The sequence below is a fragment of the Hyperolius riggenbachi genome, chromosome 3, assembly GCF_040937935.1.
Source record: "Hyperolius riggenbachi isolate aHypRig1 chromosome 3, aHypRig1.pri, whole genome shotgun sequence".
NCBI classification, from domain to species: domain Eukaryota; kingdom Metazoa; phylum Chordata; class Amphibia; order Anura; family Hyperoliidae; genus Hyperolius; species Hyperolius riggenbachi.
This window is the reverse complement of record NC_090648.1, coordinates 276819609-276844317: the sequence shown is the minus strand read 5'-3', so window position 1 is coordinate 276844317 and position 24709 is coordinate 276819609. Positions and strand designations below refer to the sequence as shown.

At 43.5% G+C, this 24709-nt stretch overlaps 1 protein-coding gene across 1 annotated transcript in view; it reads left to right on the top strand.

Annotated features, from left to right (window-relative positions):
* Positions 1-24709, top strand: part of MAPK12 (mitogen-activated protein kinase 12) — a 165093-nt gene that overhangs the window by 16514 nt on the left and 123870 nt on the right. Inside the window, exon 2 of the mRNA XM_068276361.1 lies at positions 17226-17355. Within this exon, the coding sequence (XP_068132462.1) occupies positions 17226-17355 (130 nt within the window). The remainder of the gene's footprint in view (positions 1-17225; positions 17356-24709) is intronic.

Here is a 24709-nt window from a genome sequence, read left to right as displayed (position 1 = left end):
CACATTTTCGTTCATTTTATTCATTTATTCCCATATTGCAGTGTTTCTCACACTTTTTTGGGTGAGGGCGCCCTTGATGGCTTTGACATTTTTTTCAAGGCACTCCTTGGCAACAACTACTACCAAAATGCTGTTATAACCCTTGTTAGGCAGCACCCACTCCAGATTGTAAGTAACCCCCATTAGCAGGACAAGCATTTCCTTACCTATCCTCTGATGTTTAACTTAAACACAAAGGTTAACTGGCAGTTTATGCAGCCGCATTGTATATCAATATGTGGTTGCATTACCTGATGGCAATGCACAGAGGATGGGGATAAATGCCAAGGCACCCCTGGGAGGAGCTTGAGGCGCACCAGGGTGCCGCGGCACCCAGTTTGAGAACCCCCTGCCATATTGTATTTCTGATTGTTGTATCCATGTTGCAGGCATAGGGGTTGATTCACTAAACCGTGCTATGTCAAATGGCACACCTTATCAGAGATAACACACCTTGTCAGAGTAGCATAGCGAGCGCTACGAACTTATGCCTGCTAATTGGCAATGGCACTCGTCCTGCCCTGAGCCCCTGCGGGTTCGTAGCGCTCGCTATACTACTCTAAGGCGTGCTATCTCTGATAAGGCCTGCTATTTGTCATAGTACTGTTTAGTGAATCAACCCCATAGTATGAAATCTAGGCGTTATATAGAATGTGGGTTAAGTGAAGTATGAAAAGCTTCATATTTCATACATTGCTCAGGCATTCTGCAGAATGCCCAAAGGCAAACAAGCAAAACATAGTTTTAAGAAAAGTGTTTTTCTGTTTTTTTAATTATTTTTATTTAAGGATGACAGTGACAAGGAAATGGGAGGTTATGAGGTTAATGTTGTGTGCTCTTTGCTTCAATGCTGAGAATGCTGTTGAGGCAAACCATTTATTAGTTTTATTTAAAAACGCCGGAGACAAGTAAATGGAAGGTTACAGGGTTAATGTTTTAGTGCGCCCTTTGCTTTGATGGTTAAAACGCCATCAGAAGTAAAATATTATTTACATCAAATCTAGTAATAATAAAGGCCAAACAGCAAAAATAGACTCACAACAAGAAATTCCATCCTACGGTTTTTGGAGGGGGGACCACTGTGCGAGTTCCCATTCACAGCAGAAATGGGCAACAATGGGTAAGACTGCTTTTTCTGATTCAGAACCATGCAAAGAATCTTTGGCATACTCTGTGCCGGATCATAGTGTTCACCTTGCATTCCAAAGTACTCACTCTGAGTTAAAGTACAACTGAAGTGAGAGGAATATGGAGGCTGCCATAATTATTTCCTTTTAAGCAATACCGGTTGACTGGTTATCCTGCTGATCCTCTGCCTCTAATGCATTTAGCCATAGACCCTGAACAAGCATGCAGCAGATCAGGAGTTTCTGACACTATTGTAAAATCTGACAAGGTTAGCTGCATGCTTGTCTCTGGCTATTCAGACATTACTGAAGCCAGATAGATCAGCAGGGCTGCAAAACAACTGGTATTGTTTTTAGAAGTAAATGTCAGCCTCCATATTCTTCTCACTACAGTTGTCCCTTTTAAAGGACTTCCAAGGCGAGGAGGATTACTATGTTTACTCACCTGGAGCTTCTTCCAGCCCCTAGCAGCCATCTCGGTCCCTCCACGGTGTCCCTGCTGGCCGCTCGTAATGATTGCGGTCGGTTTTACTGCGCCTGCCCGCAAGTCCACGGCCTCTGGTGGGTACTGTGCCTGGTAACATGGCGAAGAAGAGCCGACTCGCCACAGAGTTGTGATCATTACGGACAGCCAGAAGGGACACTGAGGAGGGACTGGGATGGCGTCTAGGGGCTGTAAAAAGCCCCAGGTGAGTAAACACATTGTAATCCTCCTCGCCTCGAAAATCCTTTAGGCTACTTGCACACTAAGACGTTGCGTTAGGTGCCACGTTAAGGTCGCATAACGTGCACCTAACGCAACGCCTGGTGCTCTCTGGTGTGGACGTCTGAGTGAGCCGCGTTGTGCTGCTCACTCTGACGTCCGTGATGCGTACTCTTGGACGCATACGGCATCAGGAGGACGCTACCAAGAGCTGCGTTATGCAGCTCTTGGTGCATCTTTTTTGTGCTGTGTGATGTGGAGACCACGTGATCCGCATCACGTGGTCCCGCCGGCCAATCACCGCACAGAGCGGCCGCTCCAGGAAGTAAGTGCAGTGAATATTAATTAGCCATGTGCCTGGCCGCTCTCCCCAACATGACTGCGCATGTGCAGACAGTCTAACGCCGTAGCATGCTGCACTTTCGGGAGAACGTGCAGCGTTACATGTAACGCAACGTGGGCTGTGTGAACAGCCCACTTGTGTTACATTGCTGTGCGTTGGGGGAGCGTTACAGGCGCACTAACGTGCGCCTGTAACGTCCCTGTGTGTAAGCAGCCTTAAACATGTTCCGGACCACAAAATGCCTTCAATCTGCAGCTACCATTTGTTCTGCAGGAAATGGAGACTGAGCATGTGTGGATGTGGTTGCAGGACTGTGAACCAAAAGAATAAAAGCCTTTGTGCAAAAAAAAAAATAAAATTAAAATGCTGTCCTAACTTTCTTCTCTACAACTACAAGAAGCTGGTGGCAGTTCTTCCCCATATAAGAGTAACCTGGTTTCAAAGATCTCTCCCTGTCGATAAAGGTAGAAAATAAATTGCTATTCAAAAATGCATTTAAAATAAAAATACATTCCTTTTTTCCCCAATAAGAGTGCTTTGCGTGTTTAAAATACTTTCTCCTCTATAAAGGCATTTTTATGGCACGGTTTTCAGACTTCTTTGCCCTAATTAGTACCTTGTCAGTCATTCCTTGACAGGACGCTTATTTTGCACTCTGCCTGAACAGGTCAGGCCAAGTACGTAATATTTACAAAATGAAGTAGACCACTTATACTTAAAACCTTCTGGCTTGCAACAGAGTGCCTGTAACATATATGGGTTGATTCACTAAACCGTGCTATTGAATAGCGCTACATGAATTACAGGCGTTATTGTGCGTGTAAAACTTTACGTGCGTTAAAACTTAGAGTGCATTCATTTAAGCGCATAGAAGTTTACGTGCGTAATGTTAACATTTGTCAGCTGTTTGCCTCTATAAACTTTGCTCAACAGTACTTGCTTCAGAATAGTTTGAGACTGGGCAAGTAAGTGCTATTTGTTTGTCTGTGTCCTTTTATAATTTTCAGCTGCTTTTGGCCTCTAGGTAGGGTTTTTTTGTTTTTTTTTAGTAGTAATTAAATTATGTTGGTCATATGTACAATGCCAAGCAACCATAACTTTTATTAATTGTATATCACTGTATGCATTGTAACATGTGGATACTGTGTAGTGTGACTTGTGTTGTTTCCTGTGTACTGTGAAGCTGCAACACACTGTTGGGGACATTGTGAAGCTGCAGCATACTGCTGGGGACATTGTGAAGCTGGGACATTGTGTGCCGGAGCTGACATAGAGGTAAAGGGGACAATTGGCCCAGGGCTCTGCAGGGGCACCTGCGCTGCTGGACCCCAAGTTGCCTCTACCTCCTCCTGCAACCCAGGTTCCCCCCCCCCCCCCCCCCCCTGTGGACGGTGACTTCCCAAAGTGAAAGTGAGCCGTGGTGGGGGAGTGTAGGGTTGTTTGGTAATGTCGCGGGCACAGGTCGGCTGCAGGGGGTTGGCAGAAGCTCTAGGTAAGTGAAACTTTTTTTTTTTTTTTAAATCTCTTCAGGTCCGCTTTAATATTGAATACCAGTGATACAGGAAAAATGCTTTAAAATACAGATAGTGAAACAATAAAAAACGTGCAGAAAATAAAACCTGGGAGCTTCCAAATACCTAAAGGTAAAAGAGCAGCCTACATAGTTGAACCATTTAAGGCGAATATTTATTTGCAACTAATTAGACGGAAGAAATAATTTTTCTGAGACCCCAGGTGCCCAGAGCCAGTGGTGGCAGGGCTGGATATATCTGTCTATATTGCATGGGCAGTGTAAGGGGGAAGTTAGGCAGAGACCAAGAACAGAAATTGGAGGTGATGGTTAATATTATAGTGAAGCAGAATGTCGTAGCTCCCATCTGTTCATTTTTGGATAGTCCTTCCTTTGTTGTTCCTTATTTAGCTTTTACATTCATATCTCTGTAAATAAAAGTATCTAGTAAAAAAAGTGTTTGACATGCAAGTTTAGTGGGAAAGCAAGTCATTTTGTCTTAGAATATGGGAGGAAACTGGAATGCTTTGCAAATTTAAGCATAATATGAGGGTCAGCTGTTTTCATTTAATCAATTTAGGAAACTTTTTATTTACATTATTTTAGACACAATGGGCCTGATGCAGTAAACTCTGGTAAAGTTGCTGTGCGCAGGGAGTGCATGGCAATTTTGCTGTTACTATGCAGGAGGCTCACCATGCGATAACCCTTAGCGCCACATGGGTTACTGGGTTAGCACGCGGTGCTATGGTAATGCACGTTACTGTGGCATGTGTTGCCACAGTAATGCACACTAATGGTTAACAGCTGGTGCTCCTCCTGCGCTAATAACGGCAATTAATGCCCTGTGCACGGCAACTTTACCAGAGTGTTTTGCATTAGGTCCACTGTATCTGTGGGCCTAATGCAATAAATGATCCCCTACTTTATTATTATTATTTTTTAGTATTTATATAGCGCCGACCTCTTCTGCAGTGCTGTACAGAGTATATATTGTCTGGTCTCTCAACTGTCCCTCAGAGGAGCTCACAATCTAATCCCTGCCATAGTCCTATATCTGTATGTTTCGTGTAGTGAAGTGTATGTATGGTAGTCTAGGGCCAATTTGGGGGAAGCCTATTAACTTAGCTGTATGTTTTTGGTATGTGGGAGAAAACCGGAGGAAACCCACGTAAACACGGGAGAACATACAAACGCCTTGAAGATATTGACCTGGCTGGGATTCGAACCGGGGACCCAGCATTGCAAGGCGTGAGCGCTAACCTTTGCGCCACCGTCCTGCTTTATTTAAGCATTCATTTTTTTTATTTTTATTTTTATTTTTTTTTTATTTTTTTACAAGGTTTGCTGTAGTAGCATCACACTCCTCACCTATGAGTTGGGGGAATTGGTGCGGGGGTTCATGTTGATGCTGCTAAACAGTTACTGGTATTCTGCAGTCATATGACAAGAGGTGCAGTGAGAGAAGAGATTAACCTGACAGATGCAAGTTAAAGAGGAACTCCAGTGAAAATAATGTTTAAAAAAGTGCTTCATTTTTACAATAATTATGTATAAAGGATTTAGTCAGTGTTTGCCCACTGTAAAATCTTTTAAATCCCTGATTTACATTCTGACATTTATCACATGGTGACATTTTTACTGCTGGCAGATAATGTAGCGGCTGCTTGCAGCTTTGGCAGTTGGAAACAGCTGTAAACAGCTATTTCCCACAATGCAACAAGGTTCACAGACAGAAAACTGCCAGAAGTACCACAGTCCTCAGAGTTTCTTGTGGGAGGGGGTTTCACCACAATATCAGCCATACAGAGCCCCCTGATGATCCGTTTGTGAAAAGGAATAGATTTCTCATGTAAAAGGGGGTATCGGCTACTGATTGGGATAAAGTTCAATTCTTGCAGTGTTTGATGCAGGAAATGGCTGCTTCTGCTAGAGCCTAATCACACAATCTTTCTAGTTCATGACAAGGCTCCCTTTAATTTGTTAGATACCAGGGCTGGACAAATTTCAGGAGCCAGGTAGCCTAGGCTCTTTAAAAATTACAGCTAGCGTCTAACTTTTATGTTTTATCTCTAGCACCTAAAAATATCCTGCCTCCTCCTGGATTGTTCAGACTAGACCCAGATTGCCACATTCATTTATTCAATCCTGCACTATATATCCATGTTTCAGCTCATTTTTTTAAAATCTATTGTGTTTTAGACACTATACTATAGTTGTAAACTGGAACATGTACATAGTTTATTATTTCTATTTGTACTTGTATGGTTAGAACAGAGATTTATGGTTATAAAAGCTTGTGGTTTCACTGCATGCAGAACTGTATCCTCCAAACTGTACTTTGATCCTCCAAAATGGATCCTTCCATGGAGGACGTTTCTAGCGGGTAGCTGAGTGTACCAGGGTCCCACAGGCTTCTGCCAGGCCTGCGATTTACTCGACATCATCTGACAGCAAAGGAACGTCAGCATGCTGTTATTCTCTGCTGCTCTAAGCTTTTCTGGCTAACCTCTGCTCTTGCTCCTCAGCATTGCTTCTTTTCTGCAGAAGAGCTTGGACTGCTTATCTCGAAATACCATCCTTGGAATTTCTGCCTGTGAAAAACAAAAGTTTGCTTTCTTAAAACAGAATTTGCGATCATTCAGGTTGGAGTGAGCTTGAGATGTCTCCCAGGGCATCACTGCTGAATATATGCAAATTAACCATTGTACCCTTAGAAGCTAAACACACCTCCAGAACCGCTGGAATTCAATGATGTGTCAGCTTGTTAATTTGTACAGAGCCATAACAATCCAACATGCACACAGACTGTTTCGGATTGTTTGATCCTCATCAGTGCATGGCATGGACTAATTTGGCTCTATGCAGTAGGGCTTGTAACACCGAGAGATACAGACTAACCAGCAAGCTCATGGTGACCCAGAACTCATTGGAGTGTGTAAGGGACTACAATGGTCCTAAAAGCCCCCTTACTAAGATGTTAAGAAAAACAAAAGTTTGCTTTCTTAAAACTGAAAGAATTTGCGATAATTCAGGTTGGAGTGAGCTTGAGTTGTCTCCCAGGGCATCACTGCTGAATATATGCAAATTAAACATTGTACCCTTAGAAGCTAAGCACACCTCCAGAACCGCTTCTAAGGGTGCAATGGTTAATTTGCATATATTCAGCAGTGGTGCCCTGGGAGACATCGCAAGCTCACTCCAACCTGAATTATCGCAAATTCTTTCTGTTTTAAGAAAGCAAACTTTTTTGTTTTTCTTAACATTTTAGTAAGGGGGCTTTTAGGACCATTGTAGTCACTTACACACTCCAATGAGTTCTGGGTCACCATGAGCTTGCTGGTTAGTCTGTATCTGCCTGTGAAAGACCTGTTTAAATGCAAAACTGCACAAAGTCCCAATATGTTTATCATTAGATCTCCAAGTACACCTTTTATCTGTAAAGTATATGAGTAGAAAAGTTTTTTGCTATGCTGTTGTAGTAGAGTAGACGCTAGTGCTAGCTTAGAGAGGAAGTGCACACTACTTCCAACATTGATGGTGTCCTATTTATTTGCTGCATGTGCAGCCAGTTATGTTCATTCATATGTCTGCTTGGGTTTGGAGGGTGCTGATTGGTTCAAAACTGCTGCATGAAACATCTGATGGCTGGTTGCTGCCCACCTAGATGGTACTGTGAATGATGCTGACAGATGATAAATTGGCTGAAATCTATATACCCATAAGTTGATAATAGCCTGATTTTCTGATTAGTCACTTCATCTGAGGAAATTGTTTGGGGTGTAGCAGTTTTGACAACCAACCGCCAATCTCATCTTACTAGGCCACAGTTGCCATACAGGTCTCATTCACTGGAGACGTTTTGAGGCAATTTCATTGTCAGCGTAGTAAACGTTTAAGATTGGTTTGGTGGGCCCATACATCTCGATTGTGTGTACAGTCAGTAAAATAAAATTATCGATTTCACACTGGAAAGAGATGGTAATGCTGCCACCACTGTCTGGATTAAATGGGAGCAGACAGACTCCACCTAGCTACTCCTAAAACCTAGCTAGCAAATCAACAATTTATAAAAGATTAGACAATTCGGTAGTGTCTCTCCTGAGGCAGAGTTCTAAGCAACGATCAGATAAGCAGAAACCAGGCGAGCGCAAGACTGAAATGATTCAATTGTTAGTTTTATTCTAAAACTATACACACAAATATACTTTACAACCGACAGGTAAATCTACCTGTCAGCAGGACAGATTGGATTGATGGAAATAAGAAATGAAAAAGGAAATAGAATGTCTTTATAATACAGTTCACAATACCGTTATTGGATGTCCTGGAAATGACAAAGTCTCTGGTGTTAATTAATCCTAGTTGGTGAAGGGCCCGTGTCCAGTGGGCAGGTCATTGATGAAATCGACCTCAGTTGACGACAAAGTCTGTGGACGCTGGTCTCGGTGTCCTTTGCTTTTTACCCTAATCTGTAGCTGGGAGGGGTTATGAAACACAAGTGAAATTGGAGCAGGTCTACCCTGTCCCTAAAGAGCCCAAAAACTGCCAGAATTCTTGTTCCTCCACGCTTTTGGTACCAGTAGAGTCAATGAAGACCTAGACTTGCATCTTCACGTTCAGTGCAATGTTACAAATCCCCAGATATCAAGCATGAGGGGTATGACCCTTGTAGTATTTTAAAGTGTTACTTTAAACCTGTCTTACTAAATTATCTTAGATCCTATTATTCTGGAAGTTCCCCAGAACGTGTTAGGCTGCGCCACACGATCTGTGTGACAGTGAACCACATAGTCTTCTATACTATGAAATATGACAAAATATAGAAATTGGGTCACAGTAGGTCCGCTGCTTTGAGGGGGACATTTATAAGATCTGTCCGTTTTGCAGCTCTGGAGGAGGTAGTCAAAAATGCAGACTGCTCTGCTAGACCTGGTTTACGATTTCTGTCAGAACAGAAGCCAGATTTATGGCATTGTTACACAGCAGGGGGCTATGCTTTACAGGAAGCTGAATAAGAGATTAGGCATAATTAGTTATTTCTACCCCTTTGATGTAGCTTCTTAAAACTCCAGCTACTAGCAGGGAAAGATTTGTTAACATGACACTGCATTTGAAATATGTGCACTGTGTAATCGCAGAGTTTTGGAAAATTGTATGACGGCTGGGGACAGGCGTCACAGCAATCTTACTACCTTGCACCATTTAATTTCAATCAAACCTCCCAGTATATTTTTGAGTAGAGATGGTCAATGAGATGCAAATAGTTCAGAGCAAATGCAGAATTGTGCAAATTTTGTATGCAATTTTTTTTGTAGCTTGAAAATGCACCAAAAGGTGTAATTTGATTGGTCTTTTTTCAAGCTGTATACATTTGCATACACAATATGCATAATCTTGCATCAACTTTGAACAATTTACATCATATTAACCATACTATTTTTGAGTTTTGGTGGTAGGCTAACCCACACAAAATCTGGAAGAACGTACAAAATCCATGCAGATTATTGCAAGTGTGCAAGCCCTGCACCTACCATTGGAAATGCTTTATCTAAATGACTTGAATATTGGTGTAGAGGGCTTTTCTTCTGGTTATTAATGTTGTAATGGATAATTTCAGCATGTCCAGCTGTATGTGGAAAAGAGTACAGTAGATAACCACTTCGCATCCAGACCTTTTTTCCCACTTTATTGACCAGAGCAGTTTTGACAGTTTAGCTATGTCCTTATTTAAGCAGAAATAACTTTATCCCTACTTAGGACACAGAAATGAAATATATATTGTTTTTTTCAAGACAAACTAGGCTTTCATTGTATGCCATTTTTTCCCTCGAACAATTATGTTTTCTATGAATTTTAATGGGAAAACGAAGAAAAAAAATAGAAAAAACCTTTTTCTCAGTTTTACCAATTCCAGTTTAAAAATAAAATGTGCTATTGTAGATAAAAAAAACACAAATTTTGCTTGGCTATTCTTACTGCTTATCACAAAATTTAGACTATGTTCCGGTCACAATTTATGGTGAAGATATTTGATTATGAAATAATGCTACAGAGTGTGTTTTTCACTATGAAAATAAAAGTATTTTTAATGGTAAAAATCAATCTCATTAGCTCAGGAAACATATATTCCCATTCACCAATTAGTGCTGCATCAGATAGTGCCAGAAATGTGCACAGGAGCAAGCCCAATCCTGCACAGCACTGCTTCTGTACAAGTCAGTAGATCTACTGACTTGTGGCTAAAGCCCCATCTACACGATACGATTCTTTGTTGCGATTCCATTACGATTCTATTTACGATCCGATTACATCCAACATTTCCGATCGGGATTCAATTCTATTTGCCATTGTTTTGCAATGGCAAATCGAATTGAATAGAATCTAATCCTGATTGGACATATCGTATTTAATCGGATCGTAAATAGAATCGTAATCGAATTGCACAAAGAATCGTATCGTGTAGATTGGGCTTTAGATGAAGTCACAGAGGACGTATATCTACTGACTTGTGGATAAAGTGTTGGTAGTGATTTTGTACTTCCATAACATTACACTATTTTTATGACACATTCACATCAGCTCATGTATGGTGTGGTGGTTTCTGCTGTAATAACATGCTGTGTGTTTACCGGACAGCGTGCGTGTTTACAGTGGCAGTGAAAACCTACTTCTGTGGACTATGCTTCACATCACACTTCTAACACGCAATGCAACTTTCATCACTGCTATGTTGCATGTCAAGCGGTGACAGGCATGAGGTTACAAACGCTGCCATTTGGCTGCATTTTAATTTCAGCTGAATGGCGCTTGTGGACAGCAGACAGGATGCTGAAAGGCCCGACTAGCGGAGTTCAGCCTCCTGTCTGAAAGAGGTGCTTGGCTATTGCTGTGAACACATGCAGAGCTTTAGCGCAAACACCTATATATTTGTATAAGATAGGAAAGCCTGCTGAAGCACTTAGCATATACAGTATATACAATCATTAAAAGTTTGGGTTTGGAATAGTGTAACACGTTTAGTCGCTACAACTCCTAATTTTTAAACATATCCTTTCATTAAAAAAATTGAAAATATTTTTCATTTTGGGACAATTAGAAAGGTTAGCCAGTCCTATCTCAGCAGTCATAACCTTTTGATGTGGACTCCTCTCTAAAATCAAATCCTGTTGGTATTTTGAGCAAATACGGTAGCTCATTTATTTGTTTTTACGAGCCACGTGCTGCTCGTTCCTCTATGTGCTAAGACCATGTTGTGTCACATGAGGAAGCTTAGGAGGGGAAGCACCACTCTCAATGGTTAAATGAAACTCGTACTGAGAAGAGTATAGAGGATCCCATTGCAGACTTCTGTTTTAAAACTGCCAACATTTTAAGCTGATCCTTCATTATAAATATAGTTATGAGTCATTAACGCTCAATGACTGAGGCAGGGAACACACTTGTCTTTCAGTTTTCTGCGTGCGTTTTCCTGCATACTTTTTCTGCACACCAAGTGTGTTTCTATGCAGGAAAACACGCGCATTTATTCACAGCAGCTGATGTAGTTGATAGAGAAAACTGACAAAATGTGCATAATCAGGATGCAGAATGTCAGTTTTTTTTCTGCGTGCGAACAACATATTAAGTGTGTACTAGGCCATTGATTAACATGAGTTCTCAGTTTTTCTGTGCAGAAAACGCGCACGAAAACCGTCAAGTGTGTTCCCTGCCTGAACGAAAAATAAAAATCTGTGTCTTCTTCCTGACTTCACTTTGCATGCTTTCTTATGTGGTTCAGAATACTAATGGCAAAGGATCACAATGAAAACCAAGCATTTTTAAGGTGGTTCAGCAGTGATGGGTTCCATATTTCTCTCAGGACAAATGAATGAAAATATAGTTACTCTAGCGGGGACATACTATAAGTCATGAGGCATACTGTGAGAAAAGCCTACATATGTTACGTACATTATATACATACAGCCAGTGAAGTTCATTGCCAGTTCATTAGAGCATGCAGTTATTCTCTTATAAAACTGCTGTACACAAAGTCTGTAAATTAAGCCATGTACAGATTCTCGGTTTTCATTTTTCTTCATCATTTCCAGTGACAGTCTGTTGTTTAGTGATCCACTAGAGTGAATAATATATAATATACCCCACCCACAGAAAGTCATATGATCCATAACACTGGTCACATAATAGTCACATGATAATGAACAATAATGAAAGCATCAAATAAACTAAACAAAAATCACCTCTAGGTTTTAAATATGGCTGCCTGTGAAAGTGTAAATCAGGACAGTATTGTGATTGGTATCGTTATTTACCTTAGAAATTAAAAAATGATTAACTGTTCTTGAATTCTGGGTTGGCGTTCCTTAGTGATTAACTGGGGTAGACGCTTTCTGTGTAGTTCCCCAAATGTGATTTTTGTTTAGTTTTTGTCGCTTTCATTGTTGTTCATTATCATGTGACCAGTGTTCTGGATCATATGACTTCCTGTAGGTGGGGTATAAAGGTGTCACTGGTGTGAGGTGTGGCACACCTGAGGTGTTTTTTTTTTTTTTTTTTTTTTTGAGCCAAGTGTGTACTTTTAGCCATAGATAGGGTTGCCAGGTCGGCTGATGGAGAAAACCGGACAGGGGGTGGAGTTAGGGGTGGAGTTAGGGGCGGAGTCAGAAGCGCACTTTTATGTAGAGTGGGGCTAAGCAATGGGCTTTTTTTTAAAAAAAATTTATAGTATTTATATCGCACTGACATCTTCTGCAGCACATTACAGAGTACATAGCCATGTCACTAACTGTCCTCACCAGTAGTACTGGTCCAGTGCACATAAGACAGTTTTTCACCAGTAACTGCACATAAGAGACAGCTTTTCACCAGTAAATGCACATTATAAGAGACACCTTTTCGCCAGTAAATGCACATAATAAGAGACAGCTTTTCCCCAGTAAATGCACAAGAGACAGCTTTTCCCCAGTAAATGCACATAATAAGACACAGCTTTTCACCAGTAAATGCACATAATAAGACACAGCTTTTCACCAGTAAATGCACATAATAAGAGACAGCTTTTCACCAGTAAATGCACAAAAGAGACAGCTTTTCACCACTAAATGCACATAATGACAAACAGCCAGTGTTCCCAGTATATGTAGCCAGGGATATATGTGCCCAGTATATGTAGCCAGGGGGTATATATGTCCCAGTATATGTAGGCAGGGGTGTAAATGTCCCAGTATATGTAGCCAGGGGGTATATGTGCCCAGAATAGGTAGCCAGGGGGTATATGTGCCCAGAATAGGTAGCCAGGAGCTATATGTGCCCAGAATAGGTAGCCAGGGGCTATATGTGCCCAGAATAGGTAGCCAGGGGCTATATGTGCCCAGAATAGGTAGCCAGGGGCTATATGTGCCCAGAATAGGTAGCCAGGGGCTATATGTGCCCAGAATAGGTAGCCAGGGGCTATATGTGCCCAGAATAGGTAGCCAGGGGCTATATGTGCCCAGAATAGGTAGCCAGGGGCTATATGTGCCCAGAATAGGTAGCCAGGGGCTATATGTGCCCAGAATAGGTAGCCAGGGGCTATATGTGCCCAGAATAGGTAGCCAGGGGCTATATGTGCCCAGAATAGGTAGCCAGGGGCTATATGTGCCCGGAATAGGTAGCCAGGGGCTATATGTGCCCGGAATAGGTAGCCAGGGGCTATATGTGCCCGGAATAGGTAGCCAGGGGCTATATGTGCCCGGAATAGGTAGCCAGGGGCTATATGTGCCCGGAATAGGTAGCCAGGGGCTATATGTGCCCAGAATAGGTAGCCAGGGGCTATATGTGCCAAGAGAATAGGTAGCCAGGGGCTATATGTGCCCAGAATAGGTAGCCAGGGGCTATATGTGCCCAGAGAATAGGTAGCCAGGGGCTATTTGTGCCCAGAATAGGTAGCCAGGGGGTATATGTGCCCAGAATAGGTAGCCAGGGGGTATATGTGCCCAGAATAGGTAGCCAGGGGGTATATGTGCCCAGAATAGGTAGCCAGGGGCTATATGTGCCCAGAATAGGTAGCCAGGTGCCCCCCCCCCCCCCCCCCCGCAGGAGGAGAACAGTGCAGAGAGAGAGCTGGGAGCAGCGGTGGAGAAGGGGGGCAATCTCCCCCCCCCTCCCCCCTGCCTTCCCTTACCTTAGGGTGCTGTCTCTCTCCCCTGCTGTCTCCTCCATCATGTGCAGCAGGCTGGCGGGTGGCGGGCGGAACTTACCTCGGTCGCAGGCGCCGGAAGTTCGGGTCCCGCAGCCGCTGAGAGAGATTTGACTCAAAAAAGATCCGGATCAAAGATCCGAAACATTCATGAGCCGGACAACACTATTCAGACTGATAGTGTTGTCCGGCTCATGAATGATTCGGATCTTTGATCCGGATCTTTTTTGAGTCAAATCTCTCTCAGCGGCTGCGGGACCCGAACTTCCGGCGCTGGAGCGACACAGAGGTAAGTTCCGCCCGCAGCCACCCGCCAGCTTGCACTTCATATTGGAGCCTTGGAGGAGACAGCGGGGGAGAGAGAGCACCCTAAGGTGAGGGAAGGGGGGGGGGGAGATTGCCCCCCTTCTCCACCGCTGCTCCCAGCTCTCTCTCTGCTGCGCTGTTCTCCTCCTGCGCTGCGGGGGGCGCTAAAACCGGACAACTTAATTGTCCGGTTTAGCATGTTTTTTTACACCGGACACAGGGGCCAAAAACCGGACTGTCCGGTGTAAAACCGGACACCTGGCAACCCTAGCCATAGACAATGAACAAGCATGCAGATCAGATCTCTGACTGTAGTCTTATTGGATTAGCTGCATGCTTGTTTCAGGTGTGTGATTCAGACACTACTGACTAGAAAGATGAGCAGGACTACCAGGCAACTGGTGTGGTTTAAAGGGAAATATGGTAACCTATCTCTCACCACCTTGGGTTCCTTTTAAAGATTTCAAAGGTTGGAGAGTGATGGACATGCTTTGGAAGGGAATACCAGAGGAAGGATGAAGTGGGTGAGAAATCTAGTACTACATATTTTTATGCGAGGAGGTGATTCTAGAGTTTGCCTTATGGAGTTTGGGGTTAGCAGAGGGTAAAAAGTCTTGGAGACTCTTAAATAAAATATTAAAATAAGTAATTGTCCTTTCATTAATCACCATGACAAAAAAAACAAAAAAACAGCTAGGCATTAACGGCAGTAGAATCCATTTATAGTTAATTCCAGGGGACCGGGAAAAGTAGTTTTACTATATCAGAATTTTAACATATCAAAAATTGTCATTCTCAAGCTTATAAAGTAAACTATAGTACTGTCTGTTAATTCAGTCAATTTTTTTTTCAGTGCTTCAGCAAGCAAGCACAGACAATGTTTAAGCTAGATCTAAATGCACAGCATGCAATGATTTGCATGCAATAATTATGAAACAGCTTGCACAGGAAGCCTAGGTCTCATTGGTTAATGCAGATACAGTACTAATAGTGTGCTCCTCTGTCCACATTTCTGTTCAGCCTGAATGATACTGTAGCGTTGCAGCTATGCACAAAGTCGCAGATGACAAACTATTCCCTCTGTAATCGGATAGCAGCTTACACCGGAAGCATAGTTCTCGCTGGCTGGTGCTTTTGAGGTAATCCATGCAGGCCCAGAGTAATGTGCAGATAACTAGCAAGCTACAAGTGGCTGCCAGCCCACCCACCGACCTCAGCTCATGGGTCTCTCACTGACGTATCACTCGTGCTCCTGCCCACTTTCTACTAAAGCTGGATACAGAATACCACAGGGGGCAAAACAGGTTTACTATAACAGAAGTTGTATTATATCAGGGTTTACTATACCAGGCGTTACTCCCATATACTTATAATGGTGCATGGCCGGGACCTGGACATTTTAGTTTACTATACCTGAATGCTTACTATAATGAGATTATACTGTATTAGACCTTGTAAACCATTGACTTCAAGTGACATCACTGGGCGGAACGAAGGCTGAGTACCCACTGAAAGGTTAGTTTGTGGAACTCTGCCCATGAACGATTGTTTCACGATCTATATTTCAGTAACGGAAGCGGCGTGATGTAAATGACATAGCACGAACGATCGTAGAAACAAATGAATTTTCTTTTAGCAGAAATCTGATAGATTAAAACTTCAGCTACTTGATTGCTTGGAATGCTGGCTTTTTTGTATCTTCTGCAAGGCTCGGCTTGCCTTATCCAGCCATACACCCCTGGACACAAGACAGGAGTGCAGATTACTTTCACTGATCTAGTATTGACCACACTGGTGCCAGACAGATTTCACAACTATTGCAGGCATTGCTCGCTAACTACTCCTGAATCCCACCCCCTACCTATGGACAATCCTGCTCAATGTTCGATTGAGAAGGCCTTCATTTTCAATAGATCTTTGTTAAGCCTTGTACACACGCATGACTAAAGTCTGCTGAGGCGCCAGCAGCCAATACTCAGGCGCGTATACAGTGTCCTCCTTCTGCCAGTCCTAAAGCGGTCCGTTGGGCGTATCAACTTGGCCGAGTGATGGCCAACTTCTTTGTGTATGCGCCCCCCCCCCTTGTGATGTCACACACATGGTGCACTGTCGTTGTTGTGCCCCCTTCCCCGTAGCAACAGGATGCATTGTCTGTTACACAGCTGACACGCATCTGTACAGGCTGGCCTAGCGATGTCGCTCAAGGGGATCATGTCCCGATCCCCGATGGGCAATTGAAGTCAAAAGTGTGTATGCGCCTTTTAGGTTTGATGTGTTTTCTGACTCTAACATCTAATCTATTGAACATGTCTAGTAGTGTATGCCTAGCTAAATGCTCAATAAAATGCATGGCTGTATTGCTCCAACTGTGTTGAGCCAGTGCCTTATCAATTAACTGGTTGGTTCATAAAATTATAGTTATAATAATACTACAGATTTGTTGCCATAGACCTCCTCCAGGTTCTTAACTAACTTTTCCTGTCTGACACCAGTACATCATTCCTGGGACAGATTGTACAGTATTGCTGTATGGACAGTATGCTGTGTGTGGGTAGTATACCGGCTGCATGGGATAGTTTCATGAATGTCGCAAACTGCACTTTATTTTATTTTTTTTCAGATTGTGTGCTAATTAAAGCCTATCTCACACTCATTAGTTTAGTGTCAAACAGAATGCAGCTAATTATACAAAATCTGTAATGTCCAATATGAGGCCTTGTCCTTACAGAGATCTGACTCTGCAGTGTGTGTGTGTGTGTGTGTGTGTGTGTGTGTGTGTGTGTGTGTGTGTGTGTGTGTGTGTGTGTGTGTGTGTGTGTGTGTGTGTGTGTGTGTGTGTGTGTGTGTGTGTGTGTGTGTGTGTGTGTGTGTGTGTGTGTGTGTGTGTGTGTGTGTGTGTGTGTGTGTGTGTGTGTGTGTGTGTGTGTGTGCGCGCGCGCTCATTCTTTTGTGCTCTTTTCAGACATTCACATTTGCCTTGGTTATGTAAGCTAACTTGTAATTACATGTTTGTGTTACAGCTCTTCTATCGACAATAGGACAGGAACAAAAGTAGCCATCAAAAAGCTGTACCGTCCCTTTCAGTCTGAGCTCTTTGCAAAGCGAGCGTACAGAGAGCTGAGGCTGTTGAAGCACATGCAACATGAGAATGTAAGTATCTTATTAGTAGCTCATGACAGATATACTTGTGCCGTGTGAAATTACATGCTGCCAACAAAATCCACACATTCCAACTGTTTTTCAGTGAGAAAGTCATTGTTTCCACAAGACAAGAGGCCACTTTATGTATGCTGGCATTTTATGCATCTTGTACTGAAGAGCCAGTCACTTCACAGGATGCAAAGGTTGCTATGGCAGGGCTGTCTCATCACCTGTGATCAAAGCTGGCAATACATGGAAATGTTCATTCTACCCATAACCAATGTTTCAGCTGGTTCGGTCCTAACTAGGGCTGGTTCACACGGAGGGCAGAGGCTTCCGGGGGCGGCTGGAAGCTGCGTCGTCCTGTGACGTCTCGTTTGGGGGGCGGCGGTACGGCGATCTTCGACTTCCTGTTGTGATCTGCGTGTTTTGTCCCCCGCAGGGGGGGACACGAAGCCGCGGTGGCTAGGCGACCCTGGACGCCGCATGCAGCTTTAGGGCTGACTGAAACGGCGTGGTAAATCGGAACACCGCGTTTGTGCAATCGACGGTAACCACACAATGCTAAACGCTCCCATTCACTTTAATGGGAACGTTTAGCCAGCGAGTCCCGAACGATTGGCGGTAAATGCCGCCAAGCGTCCGTGTGAACCAGCCCTAAAGAGCACAATCAGCAATTAGTTTCTATAAAGCCCTAATTCAAGTAGTTTTTTTCTTTAAAACTGGATAACATAGACTAACCATTATAAAAATTACATACAATTTATATAGCAAATCCACAGTCCCCACTACAGCCATGCCAATGGATATGCTTCCTGTTACTGCAAATAATTAAGTTGGGATCCATTCTATTTATCAGTATGTTTTCATATCTTATCAATGACACATTGTTTTGTGATGAGGTGTACAGCCATATTAACCACTTTCCCCTCCACTACAGTATATCTATGTCAGCTGTGGCATCCTCCAAGCCACAGCGACGTAGATATACTGACCTGGCTGCAGCCCTGCTGTGCACGGTCGGGTGCTCTTTAGAGTGCACTGTCAGCTGCAATACTAATTGGTGGAAGGGAACATGTTCCCTTTTGGCCAATTAGTCCACCCCCCTCCCATGAACGATCGCTGCAGTAGTGAACTGCAGCGATCCTTCATCTGTCCCCCTCGGCGCACATGTAGTTAATAAAAAGGCACAAGCAAGCAGCCACACTCACCTACCTTGTTCCTGCGACTGTCCTAAAGGCTGATCCTCCGATCCCCGCTCTGCAGTCAGCCGCATATTGCCGGTAACCCGGGTCCAAGCTTGATGACGTCATCAAGCCGGGACCCGGGTTACCGGCAATATGCGGCTGACTGCAGAGCGGGGATCGGAGGATCAGCCTTCAGGACAGTCGCAGGAACGAGGTAGGTGAGTGTGGCTGCTTGCTTGTGCCTTCTTTTTATTAACTATATGTGCACGGAGGGGGCTGCCTGATGGGGGAAGGGGGGGGGGGGACACCTGACTATAGTTTCTTGGGGGAGGGGAGGGGGATTACCTAAAGGGGATTTACACGTTTACTGGGGGGCATCTGAGGAACCAAGGGGAGGGGGGTTTACAAATTTTGCACATCTGGGCACCTGGGGGGCCCATAACTTAATACTGGGGGCACGTTTGGCTATAATGGGGGGCAGCGCTAATCCTGGGGGTACATCTGGCCATAATGGGGGTAATCCTGATCTGGGGACACATCTTGCTATAAAGAGGGGCACTATTCCTGGGGGTGGATCTGTCAATCTATTCTGGGGGTGGCAAACACGGGACACATCTGGCTATGCTGGGGGGGCTAATATTGGGGACACATCTGGCTATACTGGGGGGTGGGGTGATACTGGGGACACATCTGGATATCTTTACTGGGGCGACTTTAACTGGTGGCACAGTTTTTATGTCAATCGCACTTTTTATTTTTAAACAGAAATTGGTCAAAATTGAGAAATAGTGAAATTTTTTAATTTCCCCCCCTTTTTTCCCATTAACATGCATAGAGAGGAACATTTTACTTGGGACCAAATACCCCCCAATGAAAGCTTAGTTTGTCTTGAAAAAAAAAAAATATAGATAGATAGATAGATAGATAGATAGATAGATAGATAGATAGATAGATAGATAGATAGATAGATAGATAGATAGATAGATAGATATAGATATATATAGATATAGATCATTTATGTGGCACGAGTACAGATTAAGTTATTGGTGATTAAACAGGGACACCGCTAAAGCGTCAAAACTGCTCTGGTCAATAAGGGGAAAACAAGGTCTGGATGCGAAGTGGTTAAGCTAAAAAGCATTGTTTGACAATTTTCAGTTCAATATGTGAAAACATAACCATGCCCTTTTTATTGCATGATTTCATATTAACGGGCTAATTTATAATGATGATGGTTAGCCTAATCATCCGAAATATGCCATTATTTGGGGTGGATTAGGGCCTGTTTACACTGGCATTTATATGGTAAATCGATCCGATTTCCGTTCGAACTGATCGGTTTTCGTACCCATTCAGTTGGTTGAGTTCCGTTACCCCATATTTCCCTCCTCATTTTTCCTCTGTGCATGAACGGCTTTGTGCTACTGTGCATGCGTGAGCCATAGTTGTGCCTTCGGAGTACAGTGGCACAAAAGGGAGTTCAGCCCCAAAGGTTCAGTGGGCTCTCAGAATATCTGTTAGGCCTCTGGAGCATCCTGAGGCTCCCCACTACTTTGGTAACAAGCTAGCTAAAAACCATTTTCCTTCTCACTGGTTTGCTTTAAGATGAACATTGGCGCCAGAGTAAAATGCATGCCAAATGACTTTTTCCCGTGCACCTGTCACAGTTTTGGTCTTATTAACTACTGCGACCACCTAACGCAGGATGGGGGCTGCAGAGTGGCTCTCTCGTTCCTCCAGGACGCACTGGTGCGTCATCTTGCAACGCTCAAGATTAACAGGGAACGAGAGCCCGTTCACTGCAGAGGAACAGGGAGATGGCCGCGCTCAGCCTGCCAGCCGCGATCGGAGCTGGCAGGCTGTAAAATGTAAATGTAAAAACTGTCCTAATCAAATGTACAGCACTGTGATCTACTGCATCGCTGTACGGGGGGACAGCTCTCACTGAGCTAACCCTAGGAGAGGCTTCCCAACTGATCACCCTCATAGGCTGATGCCTACAAGAGGTGATCATGCTGCTGGATCTTGCAGGGACGGAGGGAAATTTTTTTTTTAAAAAAAAGGTATTTTTATCTTTAAAAAATGCTTTTAAAATTAATAAAAAATAAAATAAACACATAGCAGCAGCAATCAGATCCCACCAACGGAAAGCTCTGTTGGTGGGAAGAAAAGGCGTTAAGATTCATTTGGGTGGTAAGTTGTATGACTGCGCAGTAATCTGTTGAAGCAGTGCAGTGCAGAATTGTAAAAAAAAATCCCCTGGTCGCTAGGGGGGTTTAAGCCTGTGGTCCTCAGCTACCGTAGTTAATCTGATGGCTCTGAGTCTCTTACCTACAAGTTTTGGACTCGTCCATCTTTTCATGGACAGTTCTCAGACAGGAGTCTGATCGACATTTTGAATAGCTTTGAATTGCTTTCCGCATTACAAAGCTAGAGTTGGTTGTTCTTTTATTTGTACTGTTTATTAAAAACTTTTCGGTATTGTCGTAAAATCGAGAACTTTTGGCTCTGTCCATAAACTAGCGAGCCAAACCATACGCAAAGAAATTCCATATGACCCTTACTGTTAGGCCTCCCTATTCCAAACACTCGGACATCCACGTAGAAAATGGCCAACATTATTTTGGTTGCGGCCAGATTATCTATTGCAGCTCTCTGGAGGTCTACAGCCTCTCCAACATTAGACAGGGTTCGATCTAAAATTGGGTTACTTAGGAACATGGACTATCCTAACAGCTACCAAAAAGAGCACAATGCCCGCTTTTGAAAAGGTGTGGGATTTCTGGGATATTAACATTGTTATGGCAGAAGCAATCACTTGAGCTGACTTCATTCCTTATCTGGTAGACCTGGTTGGTTAGACTGGATTGGTGGGAGAACTTTTGGTGCCTAGGGGAGGCGGGGGGAAGGGGATCGCCTGATGGTGCCAGTGCAAAATATCTACTTAGCCAACAGAATTAGTGTAGTTCTAAGGTTTATGTTAGAATTTGTTAATGGTACTTACGGTATGTGCATAATCATACTATTGCTCACCATCTGATTTTTATTCTTCAAAAAAACTCTGAGGATTTTATTGCTTTGGACTACTGTTCGATTTGAATATATACACTCTTACTGTATTTCTTTGTATCGCAATTTCCTCAATAAAAAAATTTTAAGTACCAAAAAAAAAGTTAGTTCAACTTAGTTATAAGATTTTGATGACTCCTGGTGGTTGAGCTTCCAACCACCAAGATTCTGTAATCAGAGAGACCAGGACCAATGGTGCAGTATTATCAGGTATATGGATATAAAATAATGATAAAATATACACACAAAGGTGAGTTGCACTTCTGCAACCACCGACAGAGCCTACGGAAAATTAACCGTTCCTGTTCGGTATCCCAGGTCTGCTGGGCAGGTGCTAGTTGGTCCCTCTCCTCGGGTTTTTGAAACACGTAGTGTCCAAAACCCCGAAGGGTTGAACTACCGTTAAAAATAACTGTAGGAGGCACCCAAAGATATTCTAACCTCTAAATTATGAAATCTAGGAGTAAAATTGTCTTAGCTCCATAAAAGAACAAACCTCTTGGGTAGAAATAATTTTAATGATGCACAAAAGACAGCGTGTTTCTCAGGTACTGGCCCGCTTCCTCAGGTCAATAACAAGAACCTAAGTCTGCAGCAGTCGCGCATGTGGCCACCTCTTTTAGCAAAAAAGAGGCGCCCACACCTGCGACTGCTGCAGACTTCGGCACTTGTTTTTGTTACCTTGACAAAGGGGACCCCTTGGGCCTCTGAAATGTTTGTTAGTTATACAGATAGATGTGTCACGTTGATTGAATAAACAAGGATTTATTATTTACTGGAGTGTGTAGATCCCTTGGATTGTCGTACATTTGATACTGGTCCTAAACCTCAGGATTGGTGTGAGACTTCTCTTCTGCCAATATTAGAATATCTGTCGGCGCCTCCTACGTTTTTTTTTTTTAAACTTTATCATAAGGCAGTTTAGGGTCTCGGTGAAAGGGTTTTTTTCTTTGTTTGCTTGGGGTTTTTTTTGTAACTGCTAGCATCCAATCTGCATTTTCTTGAGATCAAATGGGTTATTGTGCAACACCAAATCCGTATTTATCTGAATTACCCACTAGTGGACAGAAAATTCTAGTGTTGGCTGCTGTCCCCGAAAAAGTTTATAGATGGCAAATGTTTATACAGGAAATTAATAAACCTTGCTAAAAGGGTAATTTTTACAACTGTTTGTTTTATTAAAGCTCTGCTATGTTTACTTTTGATGGTGACTTTTTTTTTAATTTTTATCTGGCTTTCTGTTATACTTTTCAAGGATATTTTATCTGAAAGGCTGTTCGGTATTTTTATACTTTGTCACCATGGAGACAGGGACACTACAGAAAGTATATAATGGAGATACTCTGTAGCATCCTGTAACCTTGAATCAGATGCCAGTACAAAGAGGCCATGTTCAGCGCAGTAGCTTCAGAATATCTCTTTTATTTCTTTTTGGCTATTGTTCTAGATAGAAAAATCACAAACACGAATCAAGCAGCAAATGTGCTTAATTGTATAATTATGTATTTATATAAATGCCGACTTCTTCCTCAATGCTTTACCGAGAACATAGTCACGTCACTAACTGTCCCTTAAAGGAGCTCACATCTGAATCCCTACTGTTGTCATAGTATGTCACTGTCAGGATAAGAAACCAATTAACTTATCAGTATGTTTCTTTTATTTTTTTTTGGGACGTGGGAGGAAATCTGAGTACCCAGAGGAAACCCACACAAAGAGAACATAAGACTCCATGCAGATATGGGAATATAAAAATGCGTATGTGCAACTATTCCTTAAAGGGAAGGTTCAGGGACTATTAAAAAAAAAAAAAAAAAAAATCCGCATCCACTTACCTGGGGCTTCCTCTAGCCCGTGGCAGGCAGGAGGTGCCCTTGGCGCCGCTCCGCAGGCTCCCGGTGGTCTCCGGTGGCGCGCCCGACCTGGCCAGGCCGGCGGCCAGGTCGGGCTTCTTCTGCGTTCCAAAATGCGCCTCACGTCGGCGCGCTGACGTCATCGGACGTCCTCCGGGCTGTACTGCGCAGGCTCAGTAAAGCCCGGTGGATGTCCGATGACGTCAGCGCGCCGCCGTGAGGTGCATTTTGGAACGCAGAAGAAGCCCGACCTGGCCGCCGGCCTGGCCAGGTCGGGCGCGCCACCGGAGAACACCGGGAGCCTACGGAGCGGCGCTGAGGGCACCTCCTGCCTGCCATGGGCTGGAGGAAGCCCCAGGTAAGTGGATGCAGTTTTTTTGTATTGTTTTTTTTTAATAGTCCCTGAACCTTCCCTTTAAAGCAGGTCTGTGGAGTTGGTACAAAAATCCGCCGATTTTTTTTTTTTTTTTTTTTTTTTTTTTTTTTTTTTTTTTTTTCCCCCCCCTCAGGTTAGGATTCCACCGACTCCTCGGCTCTGTCTCCTCTAATTTGCATATTACAATCTTGTTGATTTGAAAGTATGTAACATGAAATGCATAACTGCCAACTCTTAGGAATTTTAAAAGACAACTGAAGTGAGAGGGATATGGAGACTGACATATTTATTCCCTTTTAAGCAATACCAGTTGCCTGGATATCCGGCAGATCTTCTGCCTCTAATGCTGGGGATACACGGTACGTTTCTGTACTGTGTATCAACCAGCTGATTTGGCCAGCTGATAATATTCAGCTGGCCCGATCAAGCCGCTCGACCCGTGCCCAATCGATTCCCGCCGGCGGACAATGGCAGGGAATCGAGCTATGATAAGGAAGCGCCGGCGGGGACGAGCGGCAAGTGATCCGCGCGCACACGCGGGGGCGCGGCTGGGGTCGATCCGTCGGCTAATCGGCCGCCCGGATCGACCCGTGTATTCCCGGCATAACTGGCAGCCAGGGAAAGGACTGACAGAGGGGGAGACGAGCGGGGATCGACCCATGTATGCCCAGCATAAGACTTTTAGTCACAGACTAAAACTAGTCCTTTGTAAGAGTACACATTCTTCATGTACAATCTGAACCAGGCTTGTGTGATAGACAACACCTCTGTGTTCAATGTGCACAACATTCTCAGTGGATTCCCTGCATCTCTGTGGGGAGTGCATATGTAGATTATAGTACTACTGTGTAACAAAGTAAACCTGAGGCAGATGAAAT